We start from the raw sequence: 27302 nt of genomic DNA, 5'->3' as shown, positions 1-27302 counted from the left end.
TGTCAGTGATACATTACTGCATCACAGTGGGATTAAAATGATGTAGCCACATGTTGTGTGTTGTTGTCTGATGTAGTATTTAATGTGCACAGCAAAATATTTCCATCTGTAATTCTTCTACTTAGCAGCTGTTCTTGCTGGGCTTCACAAAAGCCCACAGTTTTATTAAAGAAAATGCAAATGTGTCATTAGATTTTGGCTAGAGGTGAGAGGATCATGTAGCTGTAGTTTCCTAGTTTTTGCTAAGAATGACTCTTTCAGAAGAAAGGAATTGAGTGAGAGCAGAAATCTCTAGTTAAATACAGTTACAGTCTGATTAATTAATTTTTAATGGTCTTACATGCTTTGTTAGACAATAGGTTTTTCTTGTTCCAAACACACAGGTCTTAGGAAGCATAGAATTCTATTAATTAATTTCAACTTTATTATGACCCAAAAAGCAAAAAATTATATAGTGTAAGTTGTGTATGGTTTTGTCCTAAATTATGTTTACATGTATGAAATGTGTCCTATGATCACTGCAAAGTAACATTTGTGATTAATGTGTTTCTGCTTTCTGCACCAAGAAAATCCAATGATTTAAACCCAAGATGATTTAAAGCAACTACATCCTGCCATATGAGCTGATGCAAGAACAGACCCTGAAGCAAAGAACAAGGAGGGAGGGAATGTTTTTCATCTTCTTACTAATTGATGATTGGAAAAAGTGGTGCTGCTCATTGATAAGGGGGAAATGCTGGTGAAAATCCAATGAGGTCTTCACATTGCAGCCTTAGCAAACTATTAGATAAAGGAAAAAAATGCTAGAATGTTTCTCTCCAGGTTCCTTTTACTTAACTGTGCAGAAAATAAAAAGTGAACAATGCAGCTTTGTTTGAAAAATCTATATAGGATTTCTTTTGCAAGAAGACTTTCCTGGGAATCTTAACGAATAAAACAAATGATAAAAGAAGAGCCCCATAATAAGCAGGAGAAAATGTGCATTTCTGAGGAAAGCCAATTTGATACTATTTTATCTCAACATTTTTATTGGCAGAGGCAGTAAATTACCTTTACTAAGAAGGTAATTTGGAAGTCCTGTCATCCACAGGTATACCAAAAAATGAAAAAAAAAAAAAATTGGAGAACCATTTAGAACCATCTGGGGTCTATAAAGTAAAGTTAAGAAGTAAAAATAAGTTTAGTACTTGGACCTACTTGAATTTAGCATATAGATATATACACACATATATATTAATATGCATTATATATATATATATATATAATATCTAAAGGATCAAGCTGTGTGCATTTCTTCATGAAAGATACTAAAACAGGACAATAATTGACATTTATTTATTTCTTTATTTATTTATTCTCCTGAATTAAAATTGTTATATCATGTGCCTAATGTTTTCTGTATTTTTGTACAGGAAAAGCATAAACAGGAATTAGAAGACATGAGAAAAGCTGGACATGAAGCCTTAACTATTATTGTAGAAGAATTCAAGGTAAATGAGTTGCCAAGCTAACACAGTTTCCAAATGGTGTTGTTGTAGTTGTGAATAGGATGACTGCCTGCAGTGTGCAATTATTAGTATTGCTTGTGCTGATTGCTCGACCTCTCTCACTGTCTTTTCTGTTGCTTTCAATTTAGATTGTTTGGTCTGAAATTTTGCATGATATGTTTTCCCAGTCTGCACTTTGGAAAACTTCAGATAGAGTTGGTTAGCCATTTTCAGTAAGGAAACTTAAAACCAGAACAAACCAAACATTCTCAGTCAGTTGTGGTAAACTTTGGGTTGGATTGTTTATCACAAATCCACATTTTGGACCTCTTCTGTCTCCAGAGCTGCACTTGCAGGAAAGCAGCATCGCAGAGCAGTTCAGCAGGTTTTTATCCACACAGCACTAAGGGAAGGAGTTCTGGATAAAGTAAAGCTGAATCTGTAGTTCTTCTTTCATGCTGTTTTAGTTCCTGTCAGCTTGTAAAAGAAAATAACTGGATGTTACCATGGAGCATAAATCTGTGTCTTTCGTTCTGTTATGGAAACTATTGGGTAGGAAACTCACAAAGGACAAAAACTGAATCAAGTTAGGAGGAGAAGGTAAAGCTAAGAATTCTAATTAGACTTAAAACTGGTAATAGGAAATGGAAATTTAGGCTGGTTTTGAAAATGAAAAGGGAAACTTAAGACCTGGTAGGCAACTGTGAGCTGAGAACACAAATCTGACAATGGAGTTAGTGAAGGGTAATTTCAGATTTTAACTGTTTGGTAGCAGTAATTTGTAACCAAAGAATGATCTGGCATGGAGGGCAGGAAGATGTAGTGGTGGGCTTGGCAGTGCTGGGTTAGAGGTTGGACTTGATGATTTTAGCAATAATTTCCAATATTAATGATTTATTTCATGATAATAAAGCCTTTTAAAATCTTGCTAGTAACTGTTAATAGTGTTCTAACTAATATTGAAATTGGCTCTCTGTAGAAATATGTCTGTCTCCATCAATATGACTTATAGTAATTTCATTCTGAACCTATCCAGAAAAACATTTTAAAAGTTTCCATTCCTGAGAGATCTTAAACATGACCACTGGTGGTGTCCCACTTCTTCATGCCTCCCTCCTTTCACTTCTGGGGCAGAATTTTGCTCCGCTTCCCATAATTCTTTGAGGACTCCTTTGCCTTAGAAGTTCTCAAAAGGGAATTGTATTTGTAGTATGCACCTTTGGATGTGCCACTGAACATCTTCAATGGCAGCATTTTTAGTTTCTGTTTTGTTCTAGATACATGTAAAATGTGTCTGTTCCTGTGTTGGCTTACATTTGCAAAAGCTTGTGAGCTTTTGGTAATTGCTGCACTTACATTTCCTTCTTTTTAGTTCTGAAAATATAAGCAAATTGTGAAATCCAACGATTTTATAGTGTTGAATGAAAGTTTTAAATGTTTTTGAGGTGTAATTTTTCACTGTTTTAATTGATTTGTGTGAACTAAAGGAGAGCTCTGCATGGGTTATATTGGCCCTTTAAAGGAATAATTTCTTCCTGTGTAGTTGGGTAAAGGGATACATTTACATACCATAATAATTTCTGAAAGCTGTTTTACCAGTCAGCAGCAGCTGGGTATATCTGACATGCCTTCTGCAAAATAAGATTTATGTTTATCAGTTTCAGTGATTTGGCACAAAAGATTAGGGAGTTAATTGAACCCTATGTTTCTAAACAATGTTTATATTCAGTGTGTTATTTCTCATAGAATGTTTATATTCAAGTTACATAAAGTCACTCTTTAATACCATGGAACCATGATATGAATATACCTCATACAAGCCTTCTTGTGTCCTCATGTGGTTAGTTGAACACTCTGATGAGAAATACTATCAGATATGCCAAGCTCTGAGTAAACAACTGCAATCAGCCCTGTCTGCAAACATGAGGTGACTTATTCATTAGGGTTTTAAAAAAACCCAGGCATGTTTTGGCTGTTTGTTCAATACCTTTCTTGTAATCCTTTGCTATGTCCTTTAAATAAAAAAGTAATTCTGTATCATCAGTGGAGGCAAAATCTGTTCTGTAGTTCTGTTTGAGAAAATTATCTCATGGATTCTTTTAAAATTCTAATTCATTGTTAATATTTCAGTATGGAACAGGGCTAAGATTTATTTTTTCTTAAGTAAACGAGTCAAATGTGGCTTTGTAATTATAAAAGTAGTATCTTACATTCTTGGGGCTTTTTAACTGCTCAGATCCTTAGGAGTTTATTCTCTTTTTCAGATATGAAGGCAATTAGATAACCAGATAAGGGTTCCTAATGTAGCATTTGTTTAGGAATGTAAAGTAAATCTGATTAGTCCTTTTAGTGAAAGACAGAATCGTGAGATTCATTAACTCTTTTAAATTACTCATGATTAGCCAGACTTAATTTTGTGCTGAAATACGTCTTCTTTAGAGTCAGACTGTTTCACTCTAATACATACTGTTTATATGCAGAAGTAATTTCCATTTTCAGTAGTTTTTTTGTAAGTACTATCTAATTAATCCCCAAGTTACCTCGAGTGTGGAAATTCACCTAAATAAGTCTATGGGTCATTTAAAAAGGCATGGGAAGGAAAATCTTGTTTGCGATGAAAACAGGCTTATTTTGCATTCCTGGGGATTTAACGAAGTGAACTGATGAGGGTTATTCCAATCAGGGGATTGCTCAGGCACTAATTAGGTTGTGTTGCAGTCAGGAGTGTTGGAATTCTGACTAATCCTCCCTAAAACCAATCCATTATAATTCTGTGGTGCTGCTCCAAGCAGAGCCATAGCACAACTTATAATGCCCAAATTGGTTGTTTAAGGATAGTTTGTGAAAATATGAGCAGTTCACCCTTAGCGCCAGGAAATAATCCCCAGAATGCCTCAAACCCCAAGTCCTGTAACTTTTATTTAACTTTTATTGAAACCTTGAGTGGAACAACAGTGGAAGAAAGTGGACTGACTTGTCTTTTCTGTATTCCTGGCATAGGTAAGTGTTATTGTTGGTGGATTTGTGAACATGGTTTACTGAGGAACATTGGAAACAACATGGAAATTGGTTTACTGAGGTGGAGAGAGTTGCCGTTTTGTAGCTTCTGTGTCCAGTGCTGCCAAGCTGGTAACCAGAAAAACACAGTTTTCTTTCATTCAGAACTAAGTCCATTCCTTCCAGATGTCTGCTTCAGACCTCTCTTGTTGTTGATGTATCTTCCTGTACTTCCAAATGGCTTACACTTCCTTCTAGTCCCTTTCCTGCATTTTGGGGACTTATTTGTTGTAAAAGGGACAGTATTTCTCCACATGGATCTTCCATTAGTGTTGGTATCCCTGGGCAGACAGGTACTCAAGTTTGAGGACAAAACCCCTCAATTCCTACTCCTGACTGGTCCTTCTTAATATGGCAGCAGTGCTGAAAATGCAGCTTACACAAGAAGTCAAATATTGAACTACCTATTTTCAGGGACCTGGATATACCAAAGCCCTTAGAATTAAATTCAGTTGTCTTTGGCATGTTCACTCGTTGAATGTGTTTGGAAATCCATTAATAGAGACCATTAGATGCATTGTAGCACAAACCCTCAAAAGCCTTGGCCATTGTTAAGCACCTCACATTCTAATCTTCCTTACAACAAATAAACCATCCACAACACAGTCACAAAATTTGTATTAAAAACCACAGGAAAGCAAATTAAAAATTAACGCAGTGTTCTGTGTAGGCCAAGTTTCCCCTTCTCATGTTTACCTAATTTTATTTAATTTCTGTCTTTCATCTCATTGTTGTTTTAAACTTTTATCCCTGGTAATTAGCCACGGTAAAGAAAAGTAAATGTAGATCTTGGAAGTTTTGCTTGTGGGATCACATGACATCCTAAGATATTTACCACAAGCAACATAAGAATTTCTCCTGTGCTTGTTTAGTCAAGCTTTTATTCTGAAATTGTCACAGTTCTGTAAATAGATGAGTTAATAGTTTTAATCTGTTTTATTTCTCATCCTATGAAACATCCTCTAATGTAAGCTTTAAGGAATATGAGGTTACAGGCAGGTGTATTTATTTGATGGGTTTTATTTTCTTAGATTATTTTATGCAATTAATAGTGTTCAAAAAGACAACAAGCATGAATCAGATGTGTGTTCCCTTTATAGAAATGAACTCCAAGGTGCAAAGTTCTTCCCAGCCCTTGCTGCAGTAAGAGTTTTGTCCACCAGTTTTCAGTGTAAGGTGATGGGTTTTTTTCAGATTTTCAGAATGCAAGAACAGACAGATTTTCAAAGCATAGAATATGTGGGGGCCATCAGATTTTCTTTCAAAAATATTTGTGCCAATAATACACCTCTGAACTGAAAGGTTACCCTCTAATAAACAAAAGAAATTTTAAAGGATTTCATTACAAAAGAAGTTAATCTAGAATCAGGATATCTTTTTTTAGACATAGTTTATCCCTAGTGAGGGAAAGCTCTGAAATGTGGCCAGTTCTCAGCTCTTTTAAACATCAGCTTAGCTTATTAAGTTTCCAAGCTGACATCCTGGCTCAGAAAGGCCTGACACATGAATAAAAGGACAAATCCAAAATTGTTGCAACGGCTTATATTTCACTTCCAACTTCTGTTCTTGTTCATGTGCAAGTCAAACTAGAATTCAAGTGAGCCTAGAATATAAAACAACATTGTTTTTTCTCATGGAGAGCTGGTGGCTCTTCATGAAACGAGAGATTCCTTGGGATTTTACAGTATAAGAGTACTTCTATACAACATTGATGCTACCATGGAAGTCTCTCTACAGAATTTCAGTAACAACAAGGTGCAATCAAGTCTCATACTTTCAGAGATCTGGCTATCAAAAATATTTTATTATTAATTAAAAGGCCTTTACATTTTGAAAGCAATTATAAAAATTGCAAGGAATCTTTCCCTCCCCTTCTAGTAAGGATCAATTTTGTATGTTCTTCTGACTATAGAATAATAAATAGAGTGTTAAATATTATAAAAACTGGAAGGTTAATAGAAGATTAAGAGGGAGTTTGCAGTTTCTTTCTGGCAGGAGTCTGTGAGAACATTGTTTTGTGGAAAATAAATCTTTTGCCCTCACATACCAGTAAAACTGAGCTATCTAGATAAACCCAGCATAATATTCAAACTGTAAGCTGTTGGTCCTTACTGGTATGGATCAACACTGTTTCAACCACAAGCTGTTGAATATGTTTGTGGATATTCAACAAATATCCACAAATATTCAACAAATAAAAAAATCAGTTTTTTATATCACTGCAAAAAAAAAATACATTATCCCTTTTTTTTTTTTTTTTTTTAAATTTAACCTCCCTTATTCCATAGTACCTAAATGGACATGTTTAATTTTCATTAAAAAGGCAGGCTCACCTGGAAATTGCCCAGTCATGAAAATCTGCAATATTTTGGGCTGAAGTGAATAAGTTGAATTCTTTTGAAAAAGACATTTTCAGAAATCTTCTAAATAGTTTTATTTGCATCATTTCTGTCTTAGCTAATAGCTGAATTAAAACCCAGCTAGTCAAACACTGCATTTTATTTAGTTAATGCATCTTTTCCACGGGTCAGGAAAGAATTTGCATTGTGTCCTCTGCTCTGTTTTATCATTCAGCAATTGGTTAATTGCATTTCACCCTTAAATTAAATACTAGCAAGTTATTAAGTGGTGGAGACAGGATGCTGAATTAGATGAATCATTGTCTAATGCTATAAAGCATAAAAATTCCGAAGTACTATTGCTGTATTTAATGCGGTTCACATGTTTGAAGCAGTGTGGTAAGCAGTTCTCATTAGTAACTTTTATTTTTAAGAATGACTTGTTTTGGTCATCCTGACTCATCAGTTTTGAAGTAAAGAAGTGGTTTGATGTACTGGCTTCCATTTAGTTACTTAAACAAGCCAATGATGTTGATCAGGATATCTTTTGGATTGACTATGGCTTTTGATACAGTGCTTTTAAGAAACATTCTGAAACATAACCCAGCAACGTGTGTACCATGATTTGTATCTTTGTTTTTCCTGTTGCCTTTATTCTGTCTAGCTTTTCCCCATAGTAAAAAGAGGGAGTTGAAAGAAAGGGGTTTGGTAATTTGTTACTCTTGGGGAATTCAGGAGGAATTGGGATAATGGTCTTATTTTGGCTATTTCATTCAAGAGGGTTTCTCATAAATTCTAGCCTTACAATAAATTCTGTCTGGGCTGTGGTTTCTATTGCCAGTAGAATGAACACATTGTGCACTAGGGCTGTGCAAGTAGGTTTGTATTAAAAATAGGCTGGGATGTCCACTTTTGGCAAAACCGTAGATATTGCACTTTTGCCTTTTTAAGTATGAGGAGAAATTTTAGAGATAATGTGGTACTCAGTACATAACACGCTGTAGAAATGCAGGATGAAGTGTTGTGATCATTTGTGGTTTTAAACTTTTCATATTGGGCATAGTGCAGTTTTTCAGTCCCTGGTGTGTGTGCAGGAATGCCGTTCTCCAGGATTCCCACCACACAGGTAGTGTGCTGTCAGTTCCAGACCTAAATACTCTGACCAGTGCTAAGACATGGCATAGATGTGTCTTCCCATAAGAACCTCCCAGGGTGATCATGGATCTTATCATGATATTTGAATTTACTTTCAGCTCAAGGTCTTCTAAAATTATTTAAATGTATGAAACTTAAAGCTTAGTTCTTTATCTGAGCTCAAACAGGAGTTCAGACTAATTTACTCAATTTGCCTAATTTAATTTAAGAATGTTTTGTTCAGTCATTTAGATGTGTGAAGATTTTTTTATCATGGTTTGCGGAAATAACGGTTTTTTCTGTGATTTTTATAATGCATCACATATCAAACTAAAATGAAGACCCTATAGAGAACTTAAGGGGTTTCACTCTATTTGTTCTGTCAGAAGCCACCATGACGTTTTGGTTATTGAAGGAAAAGCAGCACCAATTCTCTGACAGTTTTTTTGGCTTAGTAGAGAGATCAGAAAGTGGGGAAGATGTCAAGGTTGGATGGGGCTCTGGGCCACTTGGTCTGGTGAAAGGTGTCCCTGCCTACAGCAGGGAATTGGGGCTACATGATCTTTAAAGTCCCTTCCAACCCTTAAAATCCTATGATCCTGTGATTCTATGATGATCCTTCTCAACCAGTGTTAAGGAAGTTCATTGCAAAATATATAGAAGGAAAAATTAATTAACAAGAGCACTTGTATTGAAATCCTACCCTTGACTTGATGCAACAGGTGCCATAGACTAGATTCTGCTGTAACCTTACTTGAAATTATTTCATTAAAAGGAGTCTGTTTCAAGAATGCCAGCTTGGTATTAGGTCATTGGCTGTAGGTTTATGGAATGTCAGCCAGTAGCACAATTAAAAACTCCTCCTTAAGTAATTAAGGAAGAAAGTGGTGTTTCAGCAGTGATAAGAGTATTTGCCCAGGATAGCAATTAATCAAAAGACTTCTAGTGTCATTGTCATTGTAACTATCTAATATATATCTAATCTATAATATATATCTAATCTGTAGATTAGAGATACTAATCATCAAGTAGCCAAATGTGTGTTTCAGTTTAGCAAATGAGCTAATTGGTAAATGATGGAGTTTTTTTAAAAAACTATTAAATTTGAGTAGTTGATTATCTTGAAATTTGCCAGATATTTGGATGGGTGTCACATATCTGTGCTGTATTTCCCACTGAGAAACCTGCAGTTCTGTGCTACAGGAGATTTTTCTCTCTTCCTCCTATCTTGGCCAACTAGTGGAACAGTCAAGTACAGCATCAACCCTGTGGTTCTATTTAAACTGCATTAATAGTGAGTATGACAGAAAAGGAAGGCTTTTGTTTCTGCATGTGGAATTTTATGTATTTTCCAAAGAAAAATAGTAATAGTAAGTTAATTTAAAAAATTTAACAGCCTCTACATGCAATCCAATGAATAATGATTATTTCATTGAAAACTGAAAGTTCTTTATACCATTTAATAGGATTTTTGCAGTTGCCAGTGAAGTCTGCACAGCAAAGTGCATAAAGTGACTCAACCCTTGGCATGAGCAATAAACTGAGAAGTGCCATGGCAGCCTAATAACCATTCTGTTACTGTGCTCCCTAAGAACAGAATTATTTTCTTTTCTTTTGTACTGGTTACATGAAACATTCCTTGCTACAATAATTTAGGCAAAAGAAAGAACCCAAACCCCAAGGTCCAGGCTGAATTTTTGCCAGTGATATGTTCTATGTTCTAATTTAGGCAGAGTATAAAGATTTATGTACAGAAGTTGCACTTCTTTGAGAGTTCAGTTTTTTTGAGTGCTCAAATTTCTATGAATGAAAGAATTTAATTTAGTTAGAGATAAATTGGCTTTTTTGAAAGTAAACTTACAGTTTGCTATATACCTTGCACCTACCAGTAAATGTATTCTTACACTTTGATTAAGCACAAATTTTAACCTTTTTAATCACTGAGCTTGTGCTGAGAACTGCTACCATGGTACAGCATTACTGAAGAGCAGTGATTTTGGCATAAGAGGATAGTTAGTGGAAAAATTTAGAAAGGTAATTGAAAAATTGTCAGAAGATTTTATCTTTTTTTATACATTCTTGTATTTTTTTAAAAGTATTCAAAATTTTATTTGATGTGTGTGTTATGTTCCATGAAGTAAATGTATCTCTAAAATAAAGACTGTTTGAACGATGGGGATTTTTTTCTTTGTCTGCATTTGGGCCAAAGGTCTGTTTTCTGTAAAAGTCATGTCTGTTTTAACTTACCCAGTCATTTTGACTACTTCAGTATATTGATTAATAGTTAAGAATACTTTGGTACACTGTGTATAAATAGCCCAATGGATATTTGGAAAAATGACTTTATACTATCAGGGAAAAAGGCTTAAGTCACATGAGCCAGATAAATGTTTAGCTACCATCATTGTTTAGAGAAGTCTGAGCATTATTCTCCAAATGATAATTTGGTTTCTTCATGTATCTTCAAGTTTTCTATTTCTATTTCTGCATTCAGATGCTGGAGGTTTTGCAGGGCTCAGCCAGGCGGGTGTGAGTTCAGGCGTGTGCACAAACACTTGCTCACACACTCAGCTCCTGCTCCCATCAGCTGTTTGTTACTGCCTTGGTGCTTTGACTTTCCACACTTCGACTTCCACTGCTTCACATTCAAGTGTGAACATCCTGGGGGGGCATTCTTTTATGTTTTATGTTACTCAGAATTTCCATCTGCTTTTACTTGACTTGTGGTTGTGAAGATCATGCTTGGCCCATGGGATCTTACACAGTGCCGAGAGGATGTGGAGTTTTGTCAGCCAGGGAAATATGTCTGGCTTTTTCTTCTTTTTTTTTTTTTTCTTCTCTTCAGCAGCTTTCATATGCTCCTCTTCTTGTGTGGTCCCACTAAACTGAGTGTATTTAACAGAAATACTCTCCCTCTCTATCTTCTGTGTGCTGCTGTCTTTTAGGCAGACTGTATGAGAAATCTGAGATACAAAAAATGTTAGTCATGACTGAAAACAAGGTAGTGTTACATAGAAAGGCACTTCAATCATTGCACATTTCAAATTTATAACAGCATTCCACATTCTGGTTGTAGATGAGTCTTGTTGGATCTGCAGTTACCAATAAACATCCCAGTTATATCTTTGTTGAGTATTTTGTGCCTTCTTTTTGCAGGCACTGCTACAATCTACAGTTCAGCAGCAAGAAGCAGCTATTGAAAAGCAGTATATATTAACCATTGAAAAGCATTCTCACAAATGTCAAGAGCTCCTTGATGCTCAGGTATGGATGTGCACATGCAAGAATTTCCATGATTTTCTCTTAGTGTCAACTCTTTCCTGTTTGAAAAAAATATTAACACGTATGATCCCCAAAGAAAATGATCCATCTCTCACCTTGTTTCCTCAGCATGCCACTAAACACAAGTATTTAAAAATGCTAAATAAATAAGGACTCCTCATCTGTTGGGATCAAAAACATTCTATAACACTGGAGCCTACTTGGAACAGATTCAAGGAGAGTGTAGCACTGAGAAAATGTCTCAGAGCAACTTAATACTTACTTCTTAACAGCTGCCATTTTCTGTGGTCTTGGAGAAACCATTCCATTGTTTTTCTTTTATGTAGTTAACTGCAGGATTTAATTGTGTGGGATTTGCATGAATTTTTGGTCCAAATTTTGAGATTGTTCTTAGATGATAGACGAAAACATGTGTTGTCCACACCTATTTTTATTTCATACAAATCTTACCTAAAAATAAAAAGCTATGAGGAGTTATATCCAGGAATACATATGTGCATTAATGGCCTAAATTGGCTCATTTAGCGTGACTTGAGTAAAAGCACACTGCACAGCAAGTATTTGAGATCAGAGCAGTTAGAGATGAGTCTCTGAACAGTGTCAGCCTGGTTTTTTATCAGTAAGATCTTGGTTTGACTGAAGTGCAGCTCTTGAATCTAATAATAATGACCACGAGCATGGAAATTTAAAACCATTAAAAAGAAGTTAATTTGTTAAGAGCCCCCTTTTGTCACTTATATTGCAACTAAGTCACCTTTTAAGTACTGTTAGCAAGGATTCTGCAAAAAATACCAAGGATAATTTTTTAAAATTTTCTTGGAGTATCTTTGTCCTTAAATACATCAAAAGTCCCCTTGAAGGACTCCACTATTTCCAGAAGTGTTTTATGACCATTTGAGTGTTCTAACCATATCAATTAACACCTAGTGCAAATGTGTATTAAATACATAAGCATCTGTGTAAACAGTATGAAGGAAAGGTGTCATAATGTGGAGAAACTGATTGTTTCATGAGTGAGATTATTGCACAGAATTGCAGTTATTTAATGTTTGCTATAAACTCTGTCAAAGAGCAAGTAAAAATGAATTTTTATAAAGAATGTTTTGTGTTTTTGAAATGAACACATTGTTTGCTAACTTCATATCACTTTCTGAATGTTAAAAAGAAATGAACCTCATGAAATACAGCAATTTCACAGGAAGATTTTTTGGGATAGTTCTTACAGACTGAGCAATAACTTGCGCCTGTGATCAGTCAGATTTGCATCAAAACCCCAAAAATGGGACAGAAGTGTGGAGACATGTTGAAGAGGTTCAGTTTTACCTGGGGAGAACCCAACAATGTAAAAAACTGTTCTTGGTCACAGGACAGGGAGTGGTTACGACAAAACACAGTGCCCAGTTCACATCATGTCTGCATTTAACACCCCTTTGGATCCCAGAAAAAGTGTAAATTTTGTTCACTAACTTCCAAGTCATTTCTCATTCAATACAATTGAGGTTTTTCACCTCTGATTGTAATGTAACACTGCGATTTTGAAGCCTAATCAAATAGACAAGTGTGGGTGCTTGTGGTTGAGCTATCAGGTTTAATTATATATGATTTATATTGGCAGATTTTATTCACTCATAAAGCTTTATTGAAAGATCTGAGAAATGGGTGGTATATTTTTTATTCTTTTTGAACACACCTATTTTTAAATGTATTTTTGTGTGTTTATTTTCACACTTCTTTTTCTTCAAATGATTTTGTTATATGCTAACAGTTGAGTTTGATGAAATTACTGCTGATATTTATACACAGATTTCATTGCTGTTTTCTGTTATGGGATGTACATGCATAGCCACCTTTACATGGAGATCTGTGAGTGTTTGTATCACTGTAAAGAATTTTTTTGGTGCAGCAGTAATCTCAAAGTGCAAGTATAGACTCAACACAAAAATTGCTTCCTTTTTTGTTCCCTTCAAATATTTGTGCCTTACAAGCAGTATTTTGCCTTCAAAATTTTAAACCTGTGTAAAACTGTCAAACCACATAGGTTTTTTTGTGCTCATTTGCCATTCCTTTTAAATGTTCTGCTGTTTTATTTCTAGTTCCAGACAAACAAGATTATCTCATAACTCCTTTGTCATGCCTTCTGTTTACTCTCGTTTTCCCCCTGAATTCCCATGTCCCTCCATCACAAAAGTGTCTTTGAGATAGAGGAAAAGCTGTTTTTTTCTGTTTGTCTTTAACCTTTTGTTAGAGTTTATTGAAGTTTGTGATTTTGAAGCTTAATTATATCAGGTGGAGGTGCAAGTTAAAATCCTGTCCAGAGAGGTGCTATCCTGCTGACAATGTTCAGTGTGCGAGGTTGTGTTTTCCAGGATGGGGAAAGAAGTGAAAGACCTCATTGCATGGTCTTATCCCAGTTTCCAGCTGGAAAAATACCTGCAGTTGCTATTTGATCATTATGTGTCAGGCTTGTCAGCAAACCAGCTCTCTGTAGGCAGCATCCTGGATGATGATCACTGGAATGATTCCTTCCCAGGTGACGGCCTCTAGGGCTGCTGGTTTTCCCAAGGAGATACACTCCCATATCCGAAGTGGTGTAGGGAGCAGGGGAAGGGGGATTCTGCTCCTTTGCCTCTCTGCTCTGCTGAGCCCACCCTTCAGGGCTGCCTCCAGTTCTGGGATCCCAGCACAGGAAGGACAGGAAGCTGCTGGAGCCAGGCCAGAGCAGGGACACCAAGGGGATCAGAGGGATGGAGCAGCTCTGCTGGGAGGAAAGGCTGAGGGAATTGGGATTGTTCAGTCTGGAGAAGAGAAGGCTTTGGGGTGACCTCATTGGTGCCTTCCAACACCTGAAGGGAGCCCACAGGAAAGATGGAGAGAGACTCTTGACACAGGATGTAGTGCAGGACATGGCTTCACACTGACAGAGAGGAGGTTTAGACTGGATATCAGGAAGAAATTATTTCCTTTTAGGGTGGGCAGGCCCTGGCACAGGGTGCCCAGAGAAGCTGTGGCTGCCCCGTCCCTGGCAGTGCCCAAGGCCAGGCTGGATGGGGATCTGAGCAGCCTGGGATAGTGGAAGGTGTCCCTGACCATGGCATGGAACCTGATGACCTCCAAGGTCCCTTCCAACCCAGGCCATTCTGTGATTTCATGATGTCAACACTTCACAAAGCAAACAGGCACATTCTTGTGGCACATTTAGGGACACCAGTGTCGGGTGTCCTCCATCAATGAACAGGACAAAGAGTGCTCTTTTTCTCTGTGCCAGAAATCAGTCGTGTCATATACTGAATATTTAGGAAAGCTGTGCTTGTCAGTTTTACTTTTCCAGAGTTTTAACAATATCAGAAAATGCCAGTAGAAAACATCACAATTTTGGAAAATCACAAATTTCATCCTCATCTTTTTCTGAGACACAAACCTTTGATGCCTTCTGAAAATGAACATCAGCTGTGATCTTGTGGTTTTACTCATGTGCTTTGTGAAAATACATGGTGAAAAACATAATCAAAAAATTTTTGAATAGATTTTTTTAATACTCAGAAATTTGTCATACAATTAAATCAAAGCAGTTGGTGTCAAAATGTGTCTATAGCAAAGTACTTTTTTTTTGTTCTTCTTAAAACAGGCAATGATCTGTGTATCAGAATAAAATCTTAAAAACCTACAGCAGTTATTTTTCATGATGATTTTATGTGTCTGAAGCATGCCTCACATTTGTAGATGCAGCAGCATTTAAGACAACTAGAGTTACCCCCATGTTTTAATGCTTTTTCCAATGCTTTATCATGATGTTGGCTGTAATTTGTATCATAAATAGTAGTTTAAAATCTCTTGAATGAAATCTTTTGTCTCTTTGAGACTCGCTCAGAGTGGTTGGTTTATCTTTAATATGAAAACAACTGCTGAAAGGCCAGTCGGAATAAAAATTCCACTGGCTGGAGCTCATCTTTTAAAGTTTATGATGCTTTCAAGAACAGCCTGTGGACAAGCAGGAAGCTGGTGTGACAATAGTCATGAGCTGCTGGAATGTGATAGGTATCTTCTCTAGTATTTAGATGATTCATTTTGATGTGTTTTGCATAACCTTTTGTGAAAAGTACCAGTATGTCTCCCAACAACTCCTAAAATGCAGGATGTAGGAAGTACTATTCTTCTACAGCAATTGTTTGTATGCCAGGGAAAATGTTTGCTTCCATTGGAAACTTAGTTTCACAGGAGATATAATTCTCTTTGATTCCAAATAATTGCATTTATAACTACTCAAAATGTGCCTCATGTTTCTCTAATAATGCTTATTTTATGAACTTTGATTGTGTTTTTCTTCTCTTGAAAGAGGCTCTGTGTTTTTCCCATCTGATGGTAGTGATTGTAAAATTTTTTTAATGCCTGATCTTGAAGGGGCCATATGCAAACTAGATTCTGAGAGTCTTGTGAATATTTGCATTTTTAGGAGACATTGGCCAAATTTTTGCAGTGAGAGTCGTAATGCTAAAGACTTGCAGACTGAAAATACTAACACTGCGGTGAACATAACCTTTCTAGTTCAATAATTCCAACTATGATAGGTTTGGAAATTATTTAGAGTACTTACTATGTCCCCTTCTTTGAGCATTTCCTCTCAATTCCCAGAAATCTTGTCGTTTGCTGCTGTAGAAATATTTGTTTATTCATTCCCTTCAAAACCAAGTACTTCCAATCAGTCCTTCCTGTTTCATTTTCTTGTAAGTCACCTTCACATAATTCATCTAGTTGTGTGTTTTCAGGTCTGATGCTCTTTTGCAAAGAAGTTACACTTTCTCAGAACTTAAATGAGCAAAAAACAAGCGTTGATTAAAATCCTGTGGCAAACTTGAGAAATGAATTCCTGAATTCCTGATACCTCCTTGATTTCCATGTATATAGAGAGAATCAAAATGAAAAGAGCAAGAATCAGCTTTTCCTCTGCTGGGATGGCTTTTTGTTTGTTTGCTTGCTTGTTTTTTCCAAATTCTGAATTTTTTCAGGATTTATCCTGCTTGAGCAGGGAAGTGGGACCAGGTGACCCATTGTGATCCTTCCAGCTTTACCCATTCCGCGATTCTGTCGTTCCATGAAAAAACCTGGTAACAGGCAGAACTGTTTGGTAGCTTTTCTTAAAATATAAACCCTTACCAGAGTTTACGGACCCAATTTCAATATACCCACTCTCACATGCTAGTTGGAGGATGCTTTTGCAGTCCCTTTGCACTGTTAATTCAGCCAGGATACTTTTAGCGTTTCCACCAAAAATCTTATTGGGAAATGACATTTGCTTCCTTGAATTTATCAAGTGGCATTTGAAAGTAGCTCTTTAGAGTGATTTTTTTTTTCTTTCTCTCTTTTGCTTATATAACTTATCTTCAAACAATCACTGCTTGTTAGGAATTTATGCCCTCAACTCTCGTCGATACTCTGAACAGCTAAGCAACACAGAAAGATTTTTCTCCTCAGTTATTTTTCTGTCAGCTGTAGTTAAAAAAAAAATTGGGTTTGTTCTGTTTTGCTGTCTTCTATTATTGAATATTTTGCTGTTTACATTGGTCATATTTTAGGAGTTCATTTCCTTTATTTCTTCCTGATAAATGGAGCAATTTGTGGAGAGCTCACATGGGAAATGAATTAGATCACAAAATAGAAGTAATTGATACTTTTTTATTAGTGTCAATTTTTATGAAGTTGCTTATCTCTGTATCCCCAGGAGCTTGAAGTGTGTTGTGTTTTTAATGATCTCTATTACTATGTATGCTTTCCAAGAAAAGTATTTTCATTATTGGATGTCTTTATATATCTTCCTACGTTATTTTTAAAAACAATGAAGTACTTATGCAGCAAAATGTTTTAAACCTAATTTCACCCTCTGATGTGGCTCAAATGATACAGTTTGTGCACCCACTGTATGCTGCTGAGTGGAACCCTGAGTACAAGCCTATCCTTAGTTATTTTATTACCACTATTACACTTTTTCTTTATATTTACATTGTTTTAGCTTTTCTCACGTAATAATGTTTTGCTGTTCCCTGAGCTGCCTCTTGGAAAAGCTCTGCTGCTGCTTCGTTAGACACTTGGACCTCAAACTGGCAGAAAGACACAGTTCAACCATGCAGTAATAAGTTATAATTTGAGGAAGTGGAAATATGTACCAGATGTTGGAATTCTCAGGACAGATTTTCCACCTTGCACTGCCAAACACTCGAGATGCCACAGATAGTGAGGACAGTGTAAGAAACCAGTTCCAATTACCAGTCCTTGTCATTTGACTTAGGCAGAGCTTAGCAGTGCTGAAGAAAAGGTGCAGTATAGAAGAAAATGCTGTTAAATGTAGACAGCCTTGTTTAAAGGAGCAGAAAAATGTTACTGGTATTTTAATAAGGTTGACTTTTTCCTCAGGATAATATTTTGAATAGGGTGTAGAAATGGGAATATTTTGATAACATTACAAAATCATGATGTATTTTTGTTACATCACCTTCCTCTCACATAGATAATAATGTTTCCCATGACCTCTGTTATTTCTTCCTACTGTTAGATCCCTTCATGAGAGGCAGAAATAAAAGTAGAACTTAGTGAGTTAAGGTTTCTTTTAAAATAGGTGAACAGATTTGAAGTGTTGAATTCTTAAAAAGCCTCATCCAGTGTTTTATTTTCTGTGCTGGTGAATGAAGTGGTGAAACATTTACTAAATATTCCTGAAGATAATTTTCCCCAAGTCTTGAGGGAGGAGGATGGTTCTGTGTCCATATATTATGAAAGTACAAAAAAGCCCCAGTATTGCAGATGACATTATTTAGTGTTTCTCTATTAAACAATTAACTAAAACGCAGTTTCATTAGATTAAAAAATTCAGTAGATACTTGTTAAAAGGAAAACTGGTCTTTCACTGAGGGCGAATTAGACATATGAATGTCTCAATATGGTGGTTTTGGTAATGGTGGCATTAAAAGAAATTTCCAAATATCATTTCTTTAGTGTATTACAATTGTTTCCTCAGATGAAAGATCTGTGGAAGAAGGAAACACCCTCTTCTTGTTGTAGTAATACACCAGTTAATGCAAGGTCTCTTTTTCCTGTTGTTTTAGGATAGTTATATTGACTTTGGTTGTTCTGTGATGTTCTTTGCTGTTTTATTTTTGGATTATTATCTAACTGACTACTTTTACATAAGCTATGAATAGCAGCTGACAAAATTAATTGATCCTGCCAAATTTGGTGATCCTTGCATGATGATTTACTCAATATTGAGAAGGAACCAATCTGCAGAATCATAAATTGGATGTCCATTACTATAGCAAAAAAAAAAAAAAAAAAAAAAATTTATGGATGAATTCCTGGACACATTTAATTTTAAATGAAACAGTACAGGACTCAGAAAGAAACTACTAAAAAAAAATTCCAGTCCATGCAAGACACCCAATTTTTTTTACTTCAAATTTGGAGTTTAGGATCAATAGGAATATGCAAGGAATTATAACTGCACTAAGTTAGGATTAGTTATTGATAGCTTTAATGCATCATTTTAGCTGTGAAGGAACTCATCTCATGCATTATTTCATTCACCCCATAAGCTAGTGTAATATCTTCTATGTAATCCTTCAAATTATGCTTACCTGAAAGAAAAAATTCATGATTCTTCAGAAAAAAATTTAATATATAAAAATAACAAAAAAAGACTGACTAGTTACTATTGTGATTAAATCTGTTTACAATGTCTTCTCTGACTCACATTCCAGGAAAAAAAAGAAAGATTTTTTTGATTTCTTTTTTACAGGAATCAAGAAAAACCACAGGACCTCTGTATTTATATTTGAATCTACATCAAACGATTTTCATTTGGAACCATTGCCTAGAGAACTTCTTGCAGGGAGGAAAACATTATAACCTATTTTTGAATGCCTTTTGTTTTAAGCTGATTTTCACAAGACTCTTCTTGACCCTATCATGCTACTTTCCAGAGGGTAGGGTAGAAATACTAGTATTTCTCTCCACTGTTGAATACCACGTCTTAGAATAGTTTGGGGGTTTTCTTCTTTTTTTTTTTTTTTTTTTTTTTTTTGAAATCTCTTTCTTATGTTTTACTGGACCATCATGTCATGAGACAATTTGCTCTTCAGAATTTTTACAACTCAGAATTTTGCATTCTTAACCCTATACTCCCTGTCTAAGGAATAAAAGAAGGTGAATTATAGCTTTGTTGGAAAGAAGTGAGAGTTCTGGGCTATGGAAACCAGGTAAAGTGATGTATTGAAGAGCTGTAGTATTTGTTGTACTTAAGCTAAAGGATTTTTAGATCTCTCTCTAGATATCTCTACGTAGTGTTCAACTCTCTGCTGTGCCTCGTAGATAACACACAGAGAGTGTGAATGTGCAGCCTAGGAACCTTAGGGTGAAAACTGGGTGAAATCTGGTGCTCCCAAGTGCAGCTTTCACTGACGTTTATTTTTGTCCCTCACTGATTCATGCACCGTATTTCCAGTTCTGTAGCCATCACTTTGTATCACTTTCCATCTTCATTCCAGAAACTCAGTAAGGTATATTTGTTTATTAACAGTTGGATAATTGGATTCAAGGTTCCAACATATTTAGATTGTTTTTTTACCTTTTTTCTGCTTCTTAGGTTGTTTAATAAAGGAAACCATCACCTCAACTTCTGTTTAAAAACTTCAGGGACCTTTGCAGGGGTTAATTGCTTTTTTCCAAATTTAAGGCTTCCTATGTAATTCAACGTCCTAACTTTCAAAATTTAAGGCTTCCTATGTAATTCAACGTCCTAACTTTCACAGGAAACCTGGAAGACACTTGGTTACTTTTCACAGGACTACCAGGTCTGATGAACTCATTATCCTACTTACAGGAGACAGATCACTCTGCCTTAAAAGCTTTTATTAGGTTTCCTGTTTGAAGCATGGGCAGTGTGCCCTTGACAGGTGCAATTACCAGGAGAAAGTGGCCTCTCCATTGCTTGGGAATTAGAGTTCAGGGTATATGTAGCTCAGAGTGGTTCCTGAAGTCTCAGAGCTCTTCCATTATTCCTTTAATACTGTCTGAGGGGGAGAGGAACATGTTGATAATTCTTACCTGTGGAAACTGCAAATGCTGAATGAGATTCATTCAACTCCCACCCTTTGTCTGGCTTTAATTGCTGGTGAAAAAGGGAGGGCTTGTGAGATGAAGCTGCTTAGCTGTAGCCATTTAACTTGAGAGATAAGATCTTTAATTCTGCAGTGGGCTATTGTTCAGATGCCTTTACTGTAGCAGAACAAAAATCTACAAGCCAAGTAAATGAACCTAAAACTTCTTGTAATCTCCTGTTGGCTAAAAACACAAGGACCTTTGAAAGCTCTCAAACGTGGAAGTGCTGAAGTGAAACTCTCACCTGTTTATTTTTAACCTTCAACTCTCTTTGATAAAGTTTGTCTGGAAGACCAACTGAGGAAGCACTGATTGTATGTAAAGTTCACTGTGAGCATTTAGTACCAGACTCTGAAGTCATCCTGCATGTCTAGAAATTCAGTGTATCAAATGCTTCTCTATAATAAGTTCTACTTAAAAGGGTGTATGGGTTGTTTTAAAATCTGAAATACAAACCTAGCTGCCCAAACTAAATAATAGTTCCGAAAGGCTTAGAATAGCTTGTGCTGCAGATCCATTAAAACTAACAGCTTGGAATTCTATTGATACAATTGTTAATAACTTTCTTTGAATTACTGCTTTTTTAAATTTTTTTATTTTTTGGCCAAAGTCTGTCTGAATGCTGTCATTATACACAAAGAGCTAAAACTTCTTTGTTGAGAGAAACCTTTACTATCCATAACTTCCAAGATTTCCTGCTCAAGTAATATGCACATCCAAGACCCCTGGATATGCCTTTGAAAGATCTGTGCTTCTGAAATAAGGAATTCAGATGCATTCGGGTGCATTCTGTTCTAGAAAATGGATTACTAATACCACCAAGATCGCTCTATTATTTTAATGAGCACAGCTTTCTGGGACATTATGTGCCTCTACAGGAGGGCTAACACTGCTGTGGGGCATAGTACTGTGGAGAAAACCACGACATTCTTGATTAGTAATTAAATTGCATATTAATTACATGCAGAATGAAAGCTTTCATGTTGTATCCATACTAATTATCTCATATGGGTTTTCTGGATTTAAGAACTGTTTGAGGGAGAAGCAGTTCACACAATATTTTATTCTGTTTTTTCCACTTCCATTTACTTTTTTTTTTTCATATAATTTATGTAATGCAATAGCTTAAGGTATTTTTCTCTCTGAAAAACAAGAGTCACCAAATATAGATTCTGAAGCCAAATAACCAGTTCTCCAAGGTATTTCTCTGGAACTAATACAAGAGAATTTGCTTTACTGGATTGTATGGACAGCTGTTGCTACATTTGTGATGATAAATGATCTTTTGGAAGTTCAGATATGAAGGTAATCATCTATAGGGGGATTATTCCACATGAATAAGCATTTATATTACAAGGAAAGGACGTACCAAGCTATTCACAAGAGACTTACAGTATTGAAATGATAAATTGTGTACTTCCAGGAGAAGTAGTGATACTATTTAGTGTAAAATAAGTTGTATTGAATTATGACAGAAGTTACTAGCTTTTATTTTGAAAGCTAATAGGGTTTGTATTTAGGGTTATTTGTAAGGACATTTAGAAGGCATTCTAAATGCCCTTACAAATACTTGCCTCTGGTATCTTGAAAAATATGAACTAACATGTTTTTGTGCTGCATTTCTGTGAATTCCGTAAAACTCCAAATGCAATACCATGTAGATCTTCTAGTCTACCAAGGAAATAGGAGAGCCCAGCTTAATCAAAGTAATCACACTTCAGTCACAGCAGTCTTCAGGTTTTTGGAATTGTTTACTTACTAGGCAACTTCTTTGTAGTTAGAGTTTTGGTTGTGATATCTGTATTTTTCAGGATTTCAGGTTCCTGACAGGTTAATGAGACATTAACTCTGATGAAGGTTTAGATTATGTGAAGCACTGTGGTCATCAAACTGTTTCATCATTGGGGGGACTGACACTGATTTCCTCCACTGGCCATGTGTACATGGTCTGTGTTGTATTAATACAAATATCTGCATTCCTGGACTTTATTTTCCATGTGTGTATAAAAAGGCATTGAATGCCTTTTCATACTTACATGGAAAATAAAATTTTAAAACTCTTCTGGAGTTTAAAAGCTGAAAATTTTGGTCCCATTGAGAATGGTGTGAAATACGTCTGGTAGCTGGCCTGTTGTGGCAACCTGAAATGTGGATACAGGTCACCCAGAAATCTGATGGACAGTCTTCATATAAAACCTGGAAATCAGATGGTCAGAGTCAAGCTGGAATTCACTGCCTGCCAGGTGTAAACTAGAAAGTCTCATCTCACTGAACAAACTGACTTCTATTTTCTTGCAGGTGTTTTCAAGATAGAGGTGATTTTCTCTAAGGAACTCTCCTTAGAATCTCCTGTGCCAATTCTCAGCAAGCAAAATAAAGATTCAGTATTTTGCTTGGCATGATTAGTGAGCTTGGATTTGTGGCACATGTCTGCGAAAATATTTGCATGTTTTTGTTTTATATTGTGTCATTGTGAAATAACATATTTGTAACCTGTGCAGTTAGTCAAATGAAGAGTCATGGAGAGAATTTAAGTAATAAAATCCATTTATTGTTTCATCTTTGCATTACTGGGAAAATGTAATTTCTGTAAGTGCCATGATAGTTAAAAGCTAATGTCTGAAAACACAAGAAAAGAGAGTTACACATCATTAAGTATAAACACGATGTGAATTTTGCTACTCCTTCCACAGGTGTTTTCCATTAGAATATGTCTGCCACATTCAGACCTATTTTAAGTAAATTCAGAAGGAAATGCCTCTTTACATGTTTATCCTGGAAGGGCAGATAGGCGTTTTACTTTATGAAGCAATCTAAAAGTTTTCTATTCTTCAAATGAAAAAATATTTTTCAGAACATAGTATTTCAGTTTGGTAGTGTATTTCTAGCTGCCATTAGAGACACTTGAAATTAAAACACAATAAAATTTGTGAAACAGAAATTACTGTTTCTTAGATGTGCTGGTGAAAGGGGGATTTGCCTGCTTAACTGTATGTGTAAAATATTTATGTTTGTTATATACGCTTATACTAATATAGAACTCTACTGTAACTTTCCTCTTGGTGAGCTTGTACAATGTTATTGCATTGATACTGTACTTTCAGGTTATAGTAGATAATTTCTTAAATAACTTGTAAAAAAATGTAATGACTAGCAGTTATATCATGACAAATACGTAGCATCAATAATTTCCAGCAATAATTTTTGGGTTTGGGAAACAGCTTATCTCTTAGAGACAAAACCCACATCCTGCAAATTCTTTACTTGATACAGAGAAAAAAAATTGATGTGATTATGAGCAGTTCTATGTCTGCATATAGAATACATGGTCACTTCAGAGTTCATTTTCTCCCTGAAAAAATGTTTAGGATGATGAGAAATTGACAAAAAAGCAGAATTCTCATTTGTTCACGTTTCCTGGCTCTCTCGGGTCACGATATCACAAATGGTTGAGAGAAATATATTTACCTTCTACTCTCTGTATACGCAACTGAGGTAGTGCTAGACTAATTTAAATTCTGCAACTGTTTAAATGAAATAAAGTGTGGTGTTGCTTAGACCATCTGTATCAATTGTGTAAGTGTTGCTTTACATAGTGATTCATTTTTCAACTTCTTTCACAATACTTTTTAGACTGAACGGAAATATTAATTATTCAGGAAACTAAATATTTTTTATTATTGAAATTTTTCCATGACATGAAATCACTTAAAGGAGTGCTGTGAATGTAATTTAACTGAATCTACATTTGAAGTAATTTTATGAGTAACTGACAAGTCTAAGTGTCTTGGATTAATTCTTTTTGTCTGTTTTACTCACTGGACATGGTTAGCAAAATATTAATGTTTTCTCCCAATAGCATCAGCGACTTCTTGACATTTTGGAAGCAGAAAAGGAAGTGTTGTCAGAAAAGATAGAAGAAGCTATGATGCAGCAGTCGCAAAAGCACAAGGTACTGCTTTTGTTTACCAAAAAAATAAGAGACCAGCATCATGGAGTTTTTTGGGAATGATCCTGTCTCAGTTACTGACAGAAAGAGGAAGCTTTCTTAAGCACTTTGACTGTTTGAAATTGTTTTTAGCCATTCCTTTATTGTCTATTGCAGTTTAATTTTTCATAACATTTGCAGGAACTGCTGGATAAGTGTTTGGATGAAGAAAGACAGAGAAGCAAGGAGGCTTTGGCAGCTGCTGCAAAGGTATCTCTCATTAATTACTGGACATGCCATGTGGATTACATGTGTGTCATTAGAAATGCCAAGCTCAGACACTCACTTTTGTTTCATACCTGTATTTATCAATATCTTTGTTCTCATGTGTGCTTAGAAGAAGCTGGTTCTACTGAAGATGAACATATCTGTTATATCCCATGTCTTGATGCAGAGATGGAACTTCCTTCTCTTGGACAATAGCCTCTGAATTGTTCATAACAAGAAGTCACAGAATTGCAATTCAGTTGTTGCTGTTACCTAAATATTTGTTTTTGTGGTCCTTTGACATCAGTGCATCTTGATTTGAAGAGCTAGGTAGCAGGGTCAACTGATGATCTTAATCATGTCTTATTTAACTTTCATTGAATATGGTAATCTTCAATGAGGAGAGAACTATTATTAAAGTCATATACAAACAGGGACAGTTTAGCAGCTTTTGAATTATTTTATATAAGCTGATGTTTGGCTAAAAGTGACTATTCAGGTTTTGAATATCATTTCTCCTGTCTATTTCATTATTAAGTGCATTGGTGTTAGGACAATAATTTTGTAAATTTTAAGCTGGAATTAATTTCTAATACTGGTGTAGAATCCAGTACAAAAGTTCAGTTGCATGTAATGATCTGGGGAAGCTAGTGGTGTGTATTACCTGGAACAGTGCATCAGGCTATATTGTAATTTTCTGTATGTCTTTCTTGTGTAGTATATGAACACTGGCTGAGCGCCTCACTGAATAGCATTCAGTAGTACCACAAATATTTCTTACATGGTTGATATCTACAGGAAAATGTGTTTATAATAAAACATCCTAATTTAATTATTGTATTTTTAATATATAAGTAGAAAACCAAGTCCCAGTGAATTGGAAGAAACAGCTTTAGTTGGAAGTGTAGGTATCTGATGAATACAGTATTTTTAATCTGAGGGATTTGTGATTAAGTTTTGTTAACTCATGTTTGCTTATTTTGAACTTCAGTTTGCCATTTTTTATTTGTAGATATTATGCAGTGGTTGTCTTGCTGATAAATAGTGTAGCTATGCATGTGTGGAGCTGTTGGCTTTAAATTCTCAGTGATTTCAGATAATGGTTGAATATAATGACTGGGGAGCAAATAAAACAGTACTTCTTGTAGCATGGCTAAGGAGCTTTGGGAGGGAAGACACATTTATTTTAACAAATGGATAGCGGTTGATTTTTTACAGAAAATGCTTGAATAGTTTTTGCACTTCAGATATTTGTAGATAAGAGCAGGAATATCTCTTACTTCCACTTCTTTTTTTTGGTTTCCACTTCCATTTACTGGTTTTTTTTGTTTGTTTGTTTGTTTTGTGGTTTTTTTTTTTGTTTGTTTGTTTTGGTTTTTTTTGGTTTTTTTTTTTTTTTTTTTGTTTTGGGTTTTTTTGGTTTGTTTTTTTTTTTTTTGTTTTGTTTTTTGGGTTTTTTTTGTTTGTTTTTTGTTTTGTTTTTTTTTTGTTTTTTTTTTTCATTAAGCAAATTAGTTATGAATGCCTGTGTTTTCAGTAGGTGGAGTTTAAGAGCCTTCCTGTAACTTCCTTTTGCCTTCTGTAACTACACAAGTCATTGCCCAGAGGTAATACCTGCTTGGTAGCACTGTAAGATAAATTGAACCTCATAGTTCAGAAGTGAAAATATTCACATCCCATATCTTGTGAAGGTGATAAATATGAGTCATTCAGGTTGGGTGTGTTGCTCATCTCATTGTACCTGGTCTGTTTCAAAGGCTGAAAAAGAAGTAGTGCAGGAAGCTGTTCTGAAAGCAGTAGAGGAGGAGAGGAAAAATATGGAGAAGATTCATGCAGAAGAAAGAAAACTGTGGGAAGCAGAACGTGATAGTCATAGAGAAAAGATTGCCCAGGCTGTTTCAGAAGCCATGCAAGAGCAAAGAAAGCAGAATCAGGTTAGTATGTTTTACCCTTCCATGCACCTGCTCTGTGTTTTTTTGGTTTTACTTTTGTATGTCTTCTGTTGTGGTAGATTTTCCTGTGGCATCTGTCACTTAGTTGATATTTGCAATGCACAGCAAGCAGTTTATCTTCACCTAGACTGTGTGTATGGAGAGAGGCTGGCACATACAGAACACAATTCCTATGACCTTTAAAGCTACATGTATTGAAATGATATAAATCATGCCTGGTTTTGTCCCCTGACTTCAAAAGGAGCCCAGGATGAGCTGCTCAGAGAGTGGCATTTATGCTGTAAACAGTTCAGATGACTTCCATACCTGTAGGAGACTACAGATGTTACATTTGTTCCTTACAGAACAGGTACAAAATAAAGAGAGAGTTATAAAAACAGGAAACGTAAACCACTAATGAACCAGAAATGTTTCTAGTCACTGGAGAGGTGCTTCTATAACAATAAATGTTCGTCACTTAACACAAATTGGGAGGGATGTTGCCAACAGTGCTTTTAGCATTTCTACAAATTGAAAATGAAATATATTAAAACTGAAAGTAAATTACTGTTCCATAAGTTGCATTTTGTGGTCTGTGATGCTGGATTTTGAGGGGCAGCCTGTGAATTCACTGATGTCTTGGTGGCATATTTGAATGTTATAGTCATAGTCTTCAGATATTTAAGGAGTATATATTTCATTGGTGTGTTGTAATTTGATATTGCTGTATTTC

General features: G+C 35.6%; 1 protein-coding gene across 2 annotated transcripts in view; it reads left to right on the top strand.

Annotated features, from left to right (window-relative positions):
• CCDC91 (coiled-coil domain containing 91) overlaps nucleotides 1-27302 on the top strand; it is a 117797-nt gene that overhangs the window by 52117 nt on the left and 38378 nt on the right. For both annotated transcript variants that reach the window (XR_005952206.1, XM_041398709.1), the window contains exons 7-11: nucleotides 1413-1490; nucleotides 11174-11281; nucleotides 24303-24395; nucleotides 24573-24641; nucleotides 26396-26572. Coding sequence is in view for 1 of the 2 variants with exons in the window: in XM_041398709.1 (XP_041254643.1) it covers nucleotides 1413-1490; nucleotides 11174-11281; nucleotides 24303-24395; nucleotides 24573-24641; nucleotides 26396-26572 (525 nt within the window). In the remaining variant the exon portion in view is untranslated. The remainder of the gene's footprint in view (nucleotides 1-1412; nucleotides 1491-11173; nucleotides 11282-24302; nucleotides 24396-24572; nucleotides 24642-26395; nucleotides 26573-27302) is intronic.

Source organism: Onychostruthus taczanowskii, unplaced genomic scaffold (genome assembly GCF_017590055.1).
Source record: "Onychostruthus taczanowskii isolate IOZ18803 unplaced genomic scaffold, ASM1759005v1 scaffold15, whole genome shotgun sequence".
NCBI lineage: Eukaryota > Metazoa > Chordata > Aves > Passeriformes > Passeridae > Onychostruthus > Onychostruthus taczanowskii.
The sequence above is the reverse complement of the archived record's forward strand: the minus strand, read 5'-3'. Positions and strand labels throughout refer to the sequence as shown.